This window comes from Sminthopsis crassicaudata, chromosome 1 (genome assembly GCF_048593235.1).
Source record: "Sminthopsis crassicaudata isolate SCR6 chromosome 1, ASM4859323v1, whole genome shotgun sequence".
NCBI lineage: Eukaryota > Metazoa > Chordata > Mammalia > Dasyuromorphia > Dasyuridae > Sminthopsis > Sminthopsis crassicaudata.
Window position 1 is genome coordinate 478,880,696 of NC_133617.1, and position 12,851 is coordinate 478,893,546.

General features: G+C 44.2%; 1 protein-coding gene across 2 annotated transcripts in view; it reads right to left on the reverse strand.

Annotated features, from left to right (window-relative positions):
- Window positions 1-11,633, reverse strand: part of MICALL2 (MICAL like 2) — a 63,451-nt gene extending 51,818 nt beyond the window's left edge. Inside the window, exon 1 of one of the 2 annotated variants that reach the window (XM_074281127.1) lies at window positions 11,353-11,633. In XM_074281127.1, the coding sequence (XP_074137228.1) occupies window positions 11,353-11,495 (143 nt within the window). In that variant the 5' untranslated portion in view covers window positions 11,496-11,633. The remainder of the gene's footprint in view (window positions 1-11,352) is intronic. The other variant, XM_074281128.1, reaches the window with a different exon arrangement.
- Window positions 11,634-12,851: the final 1,218 nt, after the last annotated feature.

A 12,851-nucleotide genomic window follows, 5' to 3' on the forward strand; every position in this document is an offset into this window, starting at 1 on the left:
GAAATTTCAAGTTAGTCAATATAAATACATGCAAACTAGTTAAATACAAAACAGTTTGGGGGCAGCTAGATGGTGTAGTGGCTAGAGTATATGCCCTGAAATTAGGAGGACCTGAGTCACTTAATCCCAATTGCCTCACCCAAAAAATAAATAAATAAATAAAGTAGTTTGGGAAGAAGGGCATTAGCTTTTAGGAGAATCAGGAAAGACTCTAGAAAAAGTGTTTAGGCTGGATCTTGACGAAAGAAAGGAACTCTGAAGCTAAGATATAAAGGGGGGGGGAGAAGATAAGCATTTATTAAGCACTTATATGTGCCAGGTACTTTGCAAATATTAAGGAAGGAGTATATTCCAGGCATGAGGGACCATCAGTACAAAAGCACAGAAATGAAAAATGGAGTTTCACAGAATAAAGAGGCCAGTTTGACTGGATCACAGAGTGCAGGAAGGAGAATAATGTCCACAGAAGCTGGAAAGGTAGATTCAGGCCACATTGCACAAGGTTTTAAAAGTTAAATAGGCAATTAATATTTTGTCCTTGAGACAAGAGGAAACTTCTGGAATTGATTAAGCAGAAGAGTCACTTAGATCTGCATTTAAGGAATATTACTTTAGAAGCAGTATATAGGACAGGCTAGAATGGGGAGAAATTTGAAGGGGGAACCATTTAGGAGGCTGATGCAATTATGGGAGTAAAGAAAAGGATCAGATTCAAGAGCTGTTGGGAAGCTAAGAAATGGCAAGGTTTGACAAATGATTGGAGATATGGGGTGAAGGCTAATCCAATATAATGCTATGATGATGAACCTTCCAGACTGGAAGGATGATGATACTCCCACGGTAACAGTAATGATAGAGAAAAGGAAGGGGCCTAGGAGTTCAATTTGGAGCATCAACAATATCTCCAAGATGTTCAGTTTGAAATAATCAATGGGCAATTGGTGATGTAGGACTGAAGCTCAGGGGAGAGGGCGGGACTGGATATATAAAACTGGGGATCATCTAGATAGAGATGATAGTTAAATTCATAAGAGCTAAATCCATATGTAGTGGAGAGGTGGGAAAGAAAGGAGCCTAAGGCCAAAGCTTGAGAAACACCCACAGTTAGGGAACAATGAATTATAAATCAAGGCTGATGAATCTACAAAGGAGCTTCAGAAAGAGACAAGTAGGAGATGAACTGAGAGAGTTTTAAAAAAAAAGTCAGAAAAGAGAGAATTCAGGAAGAGAAATGCAAGGTCAAAAATAATTAAGACTCAGAAGAATTTACATATTGGATTACTTGCTGTCTAGGGAAGGGGTTGGGAGGAAGGGAGAGAGAAAAATTTGGAACACAAGGTTTTACAAGGGTAAATGTTGAAACCTATCTTTACATATATATATATATAATTTTTTTTTTGGAGGCTGGGGTTAAGTGACTTGCCCAAGGTCACACAGCTAGGAAGTGTTAAGTCTCTGAGATCAGATTTGAACTCAGGTCCTCCTGAATTCAAGGCTGGTGCTCTATCCACTGTGCCACCTAGCTGCCCCCTTCTTTACATATATTTTGAAAATAAAATGATATTATTTTTAGAAAGAAGAAGAGATCATTCCTTAGTCCATCAGTCAACTACCAAATTTTATAAAACATCTATGGATTTCCAGGCACTGGGGATACAAAGAAAGTCAAAATTAAAAGCAATAATAATAATTGTCTCTGTTCTCAAGGAGTTCACAGTCTAATGAGGGAATAATTTGCAAAATATGTATAAACAAGATACAGGATGAACTGAAGATAATCACAAAGGGAAGACATTAAAATTAAGGAGGTCAGAAACTAAAAAATTATTTGTAATCTGGGGGGGAAGTTCCATTAAATCATGAGGTAGGAGCCGGATTGAGGAGAGGAAGTAGAGTCAGAGAGAACAGACCATTATTTCAAGGAGTTTTTCTGAAAAGAGATAAAGGGAAGACAATATATTAAGGATATGGTGAGTCTACTGGAAGTTTTTTAAGGATGGTGAAAATTTAGACTCTTTTTGTCAGGAAGAAAAGAACCATATGCAGTGGATAGAATGTTGGGCTTGGAGTCAGGAAAAGTCATCTTCCCCAATTCCTGCCTTAGACACTTACTAGCTCTATGATCCTGGGAAAGTCACTTCATCCTGTTTGCCTCAGTTTCCTCATCTGTAAAATGAGCTGGAGAAGGAAATGGTAAACCATTCTAGTATCTTTGTCAAGAAAATCCCAACTTAGGTCACAAAGAGTTGGAAGCCACTTAAACAAGTGAATAAGGAAGCAACTACTTGATAGCAAGAGTGTTTAAGTAATAATTGAAGATTCAGACTGCTGGAGTAACCAGGAAGGGATTGTGCCCGCGTGCCAGCAAAGGGTTAGCCTTGGCAAAGAGAAAGGCTACATCTTTGTCAGAGACTAGGGAAAAGAAAATTATTCCAAGGATTTTTCTTTTTTTGAGATGAAAAGAATTGGAAAAAGGGAACTCACATTGAATTGTCTCATTTTTCTCAGTAGAATTTGCAAAGTCCTTAGCTAAGGTAGAGCTTGAATGGGGTAAGGGGAGGCAGAGACTTGAGAAGCAAAGAAAAAGTTTATAATAGTTCTAGGAAAAATAAGTAACTTTCAAAGATATACAAAAAGGAAAATGGACCACCAACAGGAATACAACATTCTTTATCATTGGAGGTTTTCAGGCAGAGAACTAAATGACCAGTTTGTTGGGGATATTATAGATAGCACTCCAGAGAGAGAGAGAGAGAGATGAATGGATAGATAAACAGATAGATGGATAGACAGATTGACAGTCAGATGGATAGACAGATTAATAGACAGATAGATGGATGAATGGACACAGAGAGAGACAGACAGACAGAAAGGGAGGGAGAGGTAAGAGCTGGACCACAGAGGTCTCCATCAATGCCATATTCCTTGATCATGTGATTCCCATCATATCCTTTGCCTTTGCAAACTAGGCAATGCATTTATTTCCCCACTCTGGGCCTGAGTTTTCTCATCTGTAAAATGAGAGGCTTGGAAGCTGTTTCAGGTCCCTTGCAGTTCTTAAATATTGGGATACTGTGACTGACTAGGTCTAATTAGTACCGTCTGTCCTTTTGTAGCTGCTCTCCAGCTCTCAAATCATTGCTCTTCTGAACCATTTCTAATCCTACTATCTATCCAAAGGGATTCTTACTCTAAGGTCTTCGAACTTATTTCTTAAAAATATTCAATAACCCTATTTCAATATAATTAGCTTCCTTTGTAATCCTACATATTGCATTTTATACACTTAAAAGTATTATTCTGAAAAGGGGTTATAAGATTTCCCAAACTGCCAAAAGGAGCTCAGCAAAGGTTAAGAATGCTGTACACTCCTGAACTCTAAAAGCATTCCAGGTGTAAATACACAGTTCTTTCATATAAGGGGATAAGAATGCTTTCTATTTTGCTTCCAAATAAAACTCATTCATTTATTCATCAAGCATTTTCCCTCATTCATTCATTCATTCAGCAACTAATTACAGAGCACTTATTGTGTGTCCAGCACCCAGCTAGGCAAATGCTTGGCAAGGAGAGCTTAAGCACAACCCTGATTCCCACCGGCATGGTGAGCAGGCACCCCTTCTTTGGCTGGAAAGTTGCTATTGCTCTAACTGTAGCCCCTTATGGCCACGCACAAACATCTGTTGAGAAATGAGAGCCAGCAGCTGCTCACAGATCCAGTCCCAACCACCTCTCACTAACCAGCCCTGGGGCTCCTAGGGATTTTATACCCACTTCCAAATTCCTGGAGTGCTGACCTCATGCTGCTTTATGGCTTGGAACAAAGTCCAACCACTAAGGGGGCAGAAGGTTGGGGGGGTTGAAAGTGAAGGGGGAGGGTATTACCAGGGGAAGGAAAAGTGCTTCATCAAAACCTTCCCATCTTGGCTTCCCTACCACATCTGGAGTTAATCCCTCTGAGAGAAAGAGAGCAAGCAGCCCCTCTGCTCACACACTGCACTGCAGTGGATGGTTGCAAAACAGAGAAAAAGAGAAATACAAACAAAAAAAAGGCAAATGGAGACAGAAACATAGGAGAGACAAAGATGTAAAGAAACTGATGCACAAAATTAAACACAGAGAAAGAGACCAAAGGAGAACTGACATCCATTCGATCAACTATGTGCAAACTGCTAGGTGCTAGGATGGAAACAAAATTAGACAGAAACACAAAGAAGGGGAGACAGAGACCAAGAAACGTGTGAGAGACAAAGGGAGACAGAAAGTGTTATATCTAGGAAAGAGTTGCTCCATTCATTAACGCCACGTCTACAGAGGAAATCAACTATGGAGATGTATCCCTCCTCTTCTGGACTTTCTTAGCCACCTAGAAAACTCTGGCACAATTAGGAGAGCAGGACCTCCTAGCAGGGCTGCTGGATCTGATTCCCTGATCCTAAAAGGGTCAGTGAAAGTGGAGTGTGGTGGAAGAAGAAAGGCAGAACTGCCCACTATTGGGACCACATCTGTACAAAACTGTCCTAGACTGCTGGAACAAACTTCTCCTATCTCCCAATAGTTCCTTCACCACAGCCTGAAACAGGGGAAAACCCAAGAACATCCAGACTTTTTTTTGTGGTGAAAAAAAGCTGGGAAATTGTCTAGGCTTTCTCTTCTCCCAAGGGAAAGAGAGTTCAAGTTCTCTCCCTAAGGGGCATCTTCACATTGGGGTCTTGACACACTGGTTGCTCAACACTAAATGATAATGGGAAAAAAATGTCCATTCCCTTCCATGTGCTTTCTGGAAAGAAAACAACAGGAAGGAGAAAAGGTCATTGGAGCAGAGTACCCCCTAGCTTCCAGAATAGAAGGCCACTTGTCCACTCAGCCGTTCAAGACAGGCTCCAGGTTTCCTGATAAATGTCTAGTGTCTTTGTGTGGGAACTGAGGTCAACCACAGCCCCCTCCTTCCCCTCCTTCCCCACTCTCTCCAGAACCACCACTTCCACTGACTCTTGATGCCGATGCAAAAAGGGAATTAGTTTTCCATCAGGAGATAAGACTAAGTAAAAGGCAGACTAGATATAGATAAAATCTGGTGGCTGCCATCCTGGACCTTTCTGCCCCTTCCCCATCTTCCCCTCTTCCTAACCTCTATAGACTCCAAAAGAGGCAAGAGTAGAATTTTTGTTCCTTGGGCTGGAATGTTTCACAAAACATCCTTCTGTCTTTGAGCAGAGACAGAGATACAACTCGGCAACTCAGAAACACAGCACTTAATCCTTCTCTTCCTTCCAGGCTCAGCTAAGAGGTTTCCATGAAGTCTTTCCTGATTTCCTCTTCTCTCCTCCTCAGATAAAAAATGATCTCTCCTTTGTTAAATTTTCCTAAAATATTTGGTTTAATTTCTCCTTTTGAGAGATTACGAATGCATAAAAACATGGTCTACCGTCACAATTCAGGAAGTACTTTCTTACATCTCACCTAAGCCCCTTAAAGCCTTCTTCTCCTCCAAGTTCCCTTCACTACTGTCTTGCCAACAGTAAAAGTTCCACTTGTGTGTCTGCACATGACTTACTGAGTCCTTTCCTTCCAGCTCTTTAATTTTCCTTTCTCTAGGCTATAGAAATTCAGTTCTTCCCAAAGAACAAGAGCTAGAGGCATGGAGAAAATGCAGAACCCTTTCCTGAAACACTTGAAATTTTTAACTGGCAATTCCAGGGTGGCAGAAGAATATCTCCAAACATCAGAGGTGCCAAACTTCCTTTTAAGTGGTTTTAGCACCTTTGGGCCAGAAGGAAAAGCAATAAGGAGACTCACCCTATAAGGGTGTGACCATTTTCCAGGGCTGTGCTCACCTGGGCTGGCTTGGGAGACTGTCATCATCATGTAAACTGCACACCTGGGCTGCAGGCTTCCTATCCAGCCAGTTGGAAAGCCCTCAGGAAAGGCCCAATCTGGAGGACTGTACTCAGTGTTAGGGGCTCAGATACTCCCATACCTTCAAACTCTGAGTAAAACCAGTAGGCAGAGAGGAGAGCGGAAGGGCAATGACTTGGACCATCAAGATTATGTTGGCATAGGTCCAGTGTCAGGGTGGAATCTTCACTGCCTGATCCTCCCACTCCCCCTGAAAAAAAAATCCCCCATTTTCCCCCTACTCAGAAAGCAGTAATTCAATTTTGTCCTGACTCCAGGTTACTCCTTTAAAAAGGACATCTCTAATCACCTCCAGTCCCTCCCTTCTCCCATGCATTCATTCTTTAACCAGCTGCCAACATCCTCTTAAAGCACATGTCGATGTCAACATTCCCCCACTCAAAAACCTTTAGGAGCTTCTAGTGCTTATAATGTAAAATGCAAATTCCTAAGCCAGGAAGGTCCTCCACGTGCTCCAAATTAGAAAACTAGCTTCCTCCTCTCACACCTCATCTCTTTTGCATCTGCAAAAGCAGTCCCCCATGCTTAAAACCTACTTCCTCCACATCTCTGCATGCTGAAATTCTTCTCTTCTTTCCAAGCTCAGCTAAGATGCTTCCATGAAGTTTTTCCTGATTTCCTCTCCTCTCCTGCTCAGATACAAATTATCTTTTCTTTGTCAAATTTCCCTAAAATACTTGGTTCAAGCTCTCCTTTTGAGAGATCATGAATGCATAAAAACACTAACCAAGCACTTACTGTGTACCAAACCCTGTGCTAAGTGACAGCTTTCCAACACACAGAGATTACACTCTTCCTTTTATCATACTTCCTTATGTATTTGGGATATCTCTTATTTGTTTATATAGAGCTCTAAGGCTTACAAACAGCTTTCCTTGGAGGGAACTAGTGCAAGTGCTATAGTCCCCCTTTTATAAATAAGGAAGTATTGGAGCCAGGATTCCAACCAAGGTCTCTTTTGACTTGAAACAGCCCTTTCCACCACACCTTAAGGGCAGAGATCATGTTTTTTTTTTTTTTTTTTTTTCCATCTTGGTCTCCCCAGCAGGTAGCATCATAGTAAGTGCTTCATAAATGTTTATTGAATTTGGAGCCATATCAGGGGAATTACCCATGAGGAAAGTTTAGAGGAAGAAGAATTATTCCATGGGGCACAGGATGACTGGACATCAGTCTTCAAGAATACACTGAGTTACTATTCAGAGATATTCTCCATTTCCACTCAGAACACACCAAGAGGGAATTCTAAGGAAGATTTCAGAGCTTTAACAAAAGGAAGGGCTTCCTGATGGTGAGGTTTTTAAGAACTAAAACAGGATATCTCCTATCCATCTCCCAGGGGCCTTTAAAAGTAAAAATGATTATCAGTGTCCCCGCATGGTTCCAATGTGACTTTGTTTGAGAACAAGGCAATAGACTCAAAAACTCTACTCTCTCCACCTTTAGATCCTCAGTCTTTGTATCTTTTCTTTTTTGTGAATCCTCCTGGGCAAAATCTGGAAGGGCAAGCTAGCTTCTTTTTGTATCCCATACATTTATAGACTGCTTGTCCTCTGTAGGGTAAGCCTATACTTATGATATATAATATATACTATGAAAAAATCTAATCTAAGGAATAAAGGAATGTTAATTTGCTAAAATACATATATATATATATACTACGATAATTATATTCTGAATCGATATATTATATTTATATAATATTACTATGACCTGTTCTTTAATATATTATTAATATATTATTACACATTGAAGGTTAGGAGAATGCCTGAGTCTTATATTCCCTGAGGATCATCATGGCCAAAGTCAAAGTCATTGATTAACTAATGGCTGAGCAGGAGGGCCTTGATGCTACTCAGACTAGAGGAGTAGGTAGTAACTCTGGGAGGCACCCAGGTGGAAGAATGAAGAAAGAAGATGACATCAGCCAGGGCTAAATAAAAACCTAACACTCATAGACAAGCCAACAGACAAAAAGTCATGACTATCATCATCATCTCTACCAGTTAACAAAGCCTGACCTGGGCACTCCTACACAATACACACCCCTCAGGCTCTTCTTTCATTATTTTAAAATTATGTCACCTAAATAGAAATATTGGGGAAGGATGAAAAGGAGACAAAGTTTTTATTTGCTTCAGACACTGGCATCCGCTGAGGATGTCCTGGCTAATCTTCCACCTCTCTGCCCTGCCAAGCTTTGCGATCCTTCAAGGAGCCTTAAAAAAACAAAAACCTACTGTTTGAGGGTCACTTCTAGGCCTTCCTCAGTGTTTCTTCACTGATTGGACCTAGAAAGGGGACTCCCCGCTACGGAAGGACTCCAAGTCACTCAGCAGGCAACTTACCCCAGCAATCAGGAAAGGACAGACAGCTTGTGACTGAATAAGGTTAAGGGAGCATCGAGGGGCAAGTTCCAAGGATCTGAGAAACCCCAATAATTTAGTTGGTTTTGCTGGTACCTGAAAGCAGGGGGAGAGACGGACACAGGAAGAGGCAGGGAAGAGATGAGTACATGTGGTTCAGTAAAGAGACCTGGTAATACACACAAGCTGATACACACAAATACTCCCTGATACTCCCAACAGCAGTAGAAAAGGGAAGCTGGGCAGGACCCAAAGAAACCAGGATGAAACAAAAAGATTCTGAACAAAGATGAATACACACTATAACAGGCCAGGCTGGGCCATTCATTCCCTAATACTTCAAGAGAATTCTAATGGGATGAGGAAAAATCATCAGGGAAAGGAAGGTGAGGTAAATTCCTGGCACCCACCAGGCAATCATCAGTCTACCCATCTGGGCACCCCCTACAACCGTCCCAGCAGGGTGAGCAGCTGGACTTCTGGACTGTGGAGTTCTAGGTCACTGGCAAAGTGCTTTTGTCTAGCTCTGTCCTCAGGAGACACTTGGCTTTGCTTCCCTAGTCGTGGCTCAAAGGATCATAGATTGAGAGATAAAAGAGAGCTTAGAGATCTTCTGCTCTAACCTCCTAATTTTATACAGAGAGTTTAAAATTATATGGCAGCTAGTAAGCTGCCAAAATTCTCACAGAGCTGAGATTCAAACTCAGGCCCTTCAGATCAGTTTATATTTAACAAAATTATGGCAAGAGATGACAAGATAATGCTGGTTTGGTCCCTTTTTATTCCTCAAGCAAAAATATGACATTTCAACATTTTGATGGAAAGGATCATAATAGCATGGTGCCTGGGGAATAGTAGGTGCTTGATAAATGTAAACTGAATTGAACGGATGACTTCAGAGGTCCAAACATTTTCATGCTGACTGAAATAACACTCTGTACCTTTGGGACCAGATTAAAATGTAATTGGGAAGTATTTAACAAAATAAATGAAACACAGATAATACTACATTTTAAAATTAGGTCAATGTCACCTGCAAGGATCATCTTGTACAGACTAGTGGTTCCCTATTTCCATTTGAGCTTGACACCACGGGTCTTCATTTTATTAGGGAAGAAACTCAAGCACAAAGTCAAATGACTTGTTCAAGATGATACTGAGGATAAGCAGCAAATACAGGATGCAAACCCAGATCATCTGACTCTAAATTCCTTGCACTGTACCACACTTCTTGGAATATGTGTATATTTGGAGGAATGGAATAAAATCTAAACACCCTGCTAAAAATTACCATTTGAAGGAAGCAGAGCCTAAATAAACACGGTTTTTTAAAAGGCAAAAGAATTCCTCTACACATTCAACATGTATTTTAGAATAGAAATAACACCTCTGAGCCTTTCCAAATCTGCTGTAAGAAGGGTTCAAAGTGCAGTATAGAGAAGAGAAAGCAAAATTTAAAAAAATAAAACATTTATGAAATGGTTTCTTGCCTGCTCTGCAACAGCAGGAGCAGGAGCCAAAGAATAAGTCTCCACGTGACCAGCCTGGTGCGGGGTGGCAAAGACGGATCTAGTAGTTACCATTCAATCCCAAATTTTGGGCTTCGGAGGCTCCAAATAATACAACTTTTCAATAAGTTGTACCACAGGTTTCTGGGACAAGACCACTTCCCAGTGTATTCCTGAGCTCTACTTTCCCAGCACTTCATTCCCCATCTCCAAGCTCCAGAATTGGGAGCATTTTAAACTACTCTTAGTTAGGCAGTTACACCTCTGAAGAATTGTTTTTAATCCAACCTCCTCCACACTCAGCAAGGCCTTGGCTTCAGTTGGGGAGGGGTGGGGAGGCCTTACTGGCTACTCTCAATAGCCCAGGAAACCCAGTGTTTAGCACTAGCAGCAGGAACCCAGGCTCTTTCCAAACAAAGCCTTTGAAAACCACCGACCAGCTCAGATCTTCCCAGAGATACAATTCTACCAGAGGGAACCGGGTTAAGTTTTCCTTACTTCAAGCCTATGGGGGATGCTCAGTCCCATTCCCTCTCCAACCCCTTCCCCTAGTCACTGGTAGCAAAACAGGATTTTAGTTTAAGATTTGGGAGTTTCTCACTTCAACTCAGTATTCAGACCCCGCCTCCCCCACTCACCCCCCTTCAAAAGCCTGACTGGCCAGCAATAATCCAGTCTCCAGAGCTCCTAAAGGAGAGCAGGCTCTGGGCTCGCAGCCAGTCTCTGATCTGACGGGCCAGTGTCTCACACTTTCTGTAGAGTCCCATCCCCACCCAAACGGAGCCATTTCTGACCTGGCCCAGCTAACTACAGGGGAAAGGAGAACTTTTCCAACCATTGCAGCATCCCACTGTCTCTAGCTCTGGGCAAATCCAAAGTTTGGTCTCAAGACAAAAGAAATTTTCTAAAAGGGGGCTGATGTCCCACCTCATTCATCAGAGGGCAGAGAAGAAAGAACGTGGGAGTGACAATTCCAGACAACTCCAGAGAGCAGTGGGGAGATGTGTCCCCGAGGATGGACGCTTCCTGCATTTTTCTAGGAAGGGAGCAAGGGGAGCCTGAACTCCTGGAATCTGCCTAATAGCCCAGCTTCTTGGGCATAATATAAGTTTTATGTAACCTTTTACAGTTTTCAATACATCCACAATCTCACTTACGCTTTAGAAAAACCCTATGTAGTAAGTGTTATAGCTATTACCGTCTCCATTTTCCAGGCAGGAAAACTGAGGTTAAGAAAGGTTGCGTAATTGGCCCTTATCCCCGTAATTACCGAGTCCCAGAGAAGGGATTTGGTCCCAGGTGTTCCAGATTCCATTACTCTCCTCTAACTCTCACTGCTTTGCCTCAGAGGTCCATCCTGTGGCCACGTTCCCCCACCCCCATCCCTTTCTAGGTGGGAGGTCCCGAACAAAGAGCCTCGGGAAACAAGGACGTAGGAGTTTCATTCCAGGTGCGGCGAGCAGCGGCCGGACCGGCCAGGTTGTAGCCACCCACCCCAGGCTGGAGCCCAGAGGAGCCGGGCTGTGCGCCCCTGGAGGGCTGCGGCCCCCACTACTCACATGAGGTCGGGTCTGTGCCGGTGCAGGATGGCGCAGAAGGCCAGGCCGTCCCTGAAGGAGGTGGTCATGTTGGTGATGCTGACCTCGGGGTAGCCCTCACACTGCTGCCGGCACCACTGCTGCAGGGCCTTGATGGCCGCCATCCTGAGTCAGGACTGGGAGCGGAGCGGGACGCGGCGAAGCTCCCCAAAGCACGGGGTCCGGGGAAGTCCCTCTCAGGCACCCCGCTTCCTGGGCGCAGAAAAGCCAGAGCACCTCCGGGCGCGCAGGGAATTCCAGGGAAATTCCGGCTCGGGTTCGTCCGGGCTGGAAAGCTCAGCTCGAAGGTTTATCAGTTTCCAGTCTTAGTCCACGCAGAGTGACCCCGGGGGCCTCCCTGGAGGAGGGGGCAACGACCCCGGGGATCCAAGCAAGCTGGGCGCAAGAAGGTCCCGATCCCCGAGAGAAAAGCCAGGTTCCGTCTTCTTAGCGGCTACCACGGCAGGAGAGAGGGGACCGGACACGTCCGGGAGCGTTGAAAGTCCCGGGCAGAGAGAGTCTCAGGCTCCCGCAGCCGCCGGGCTCCTCCCCTGCCCGCCCCCAGCTCCCAGAGGCCGGCCCCCGTAGCTCCGGGCCACTGGCTCCGGGCGGCGTAGTCCCCGCGCTTGGGCAAGCTCGCTCCTCCGGCTCCTCCCGGCCGCCGGGGCGCCGCTGCCCTCGCCCGCCTGCCCGCGGGTCCCCAGTGCGCCCTTAGTCCCGCAGCCTCGCTCCTCCTTCCCAGCCCCTCAACTCCCCCAGACGCTGGGCCGAGCAGCGAGCCGGCGGCACAGCACCGGAGCGCACCGCAGTCCGAGCGGCCGAAGAGACGGGGCAAACGAGGCCCGGCCCCCGGTCACCCCAACTCACTGCGGGACAGCAGCTTTCTGGGTGTCCGGGAAGCTCTCGGCCAGATCTGTGGGAAAGAAGAGGCGGGGAAGGAGGCGGTGGAGGGAGGGGACTCGCGAGAGAGGCGGGGCTGGCCAGTGGAAGGTGTGGGCTGGAGGCGCCCCTTCCGAGACAGAAAAGTTGGGGGTGAGGATGGGGGCCGAGGCCTGGTGAATGGTCTTAGGCAAGTCACTTTGTCACCATGGGCCTCAGTTTCCTCATCTGAAAACAGAGTTGTGTCCCGGACTCCTTTGGCGGACTGGTGAACTCTCCCCAGAATATTATTTATTAATAATTACATTATTTTAATATATTATTAATAATGTTTTATTGTACATTTTATTTATTTATATTTAATGTACACATTTTTGTATTCAATGTATATTTAATGTATAAATTAAAATACGTAGAATTGCAAAGGAAACAACTTATACTGAAATACAGTTATCAAAACTTTCAAAAAGTTGCATAGGCCCCAGTCCAAGAATTCCTGCTAACTAAAGAGATAATCTCTAGAGTCTAGTCCCAACCCCATCCCTACTTTAAAGACTGAGACAGAGACGAAGAGAAAGAGTGAGAGAAGGGACCTTCCCACG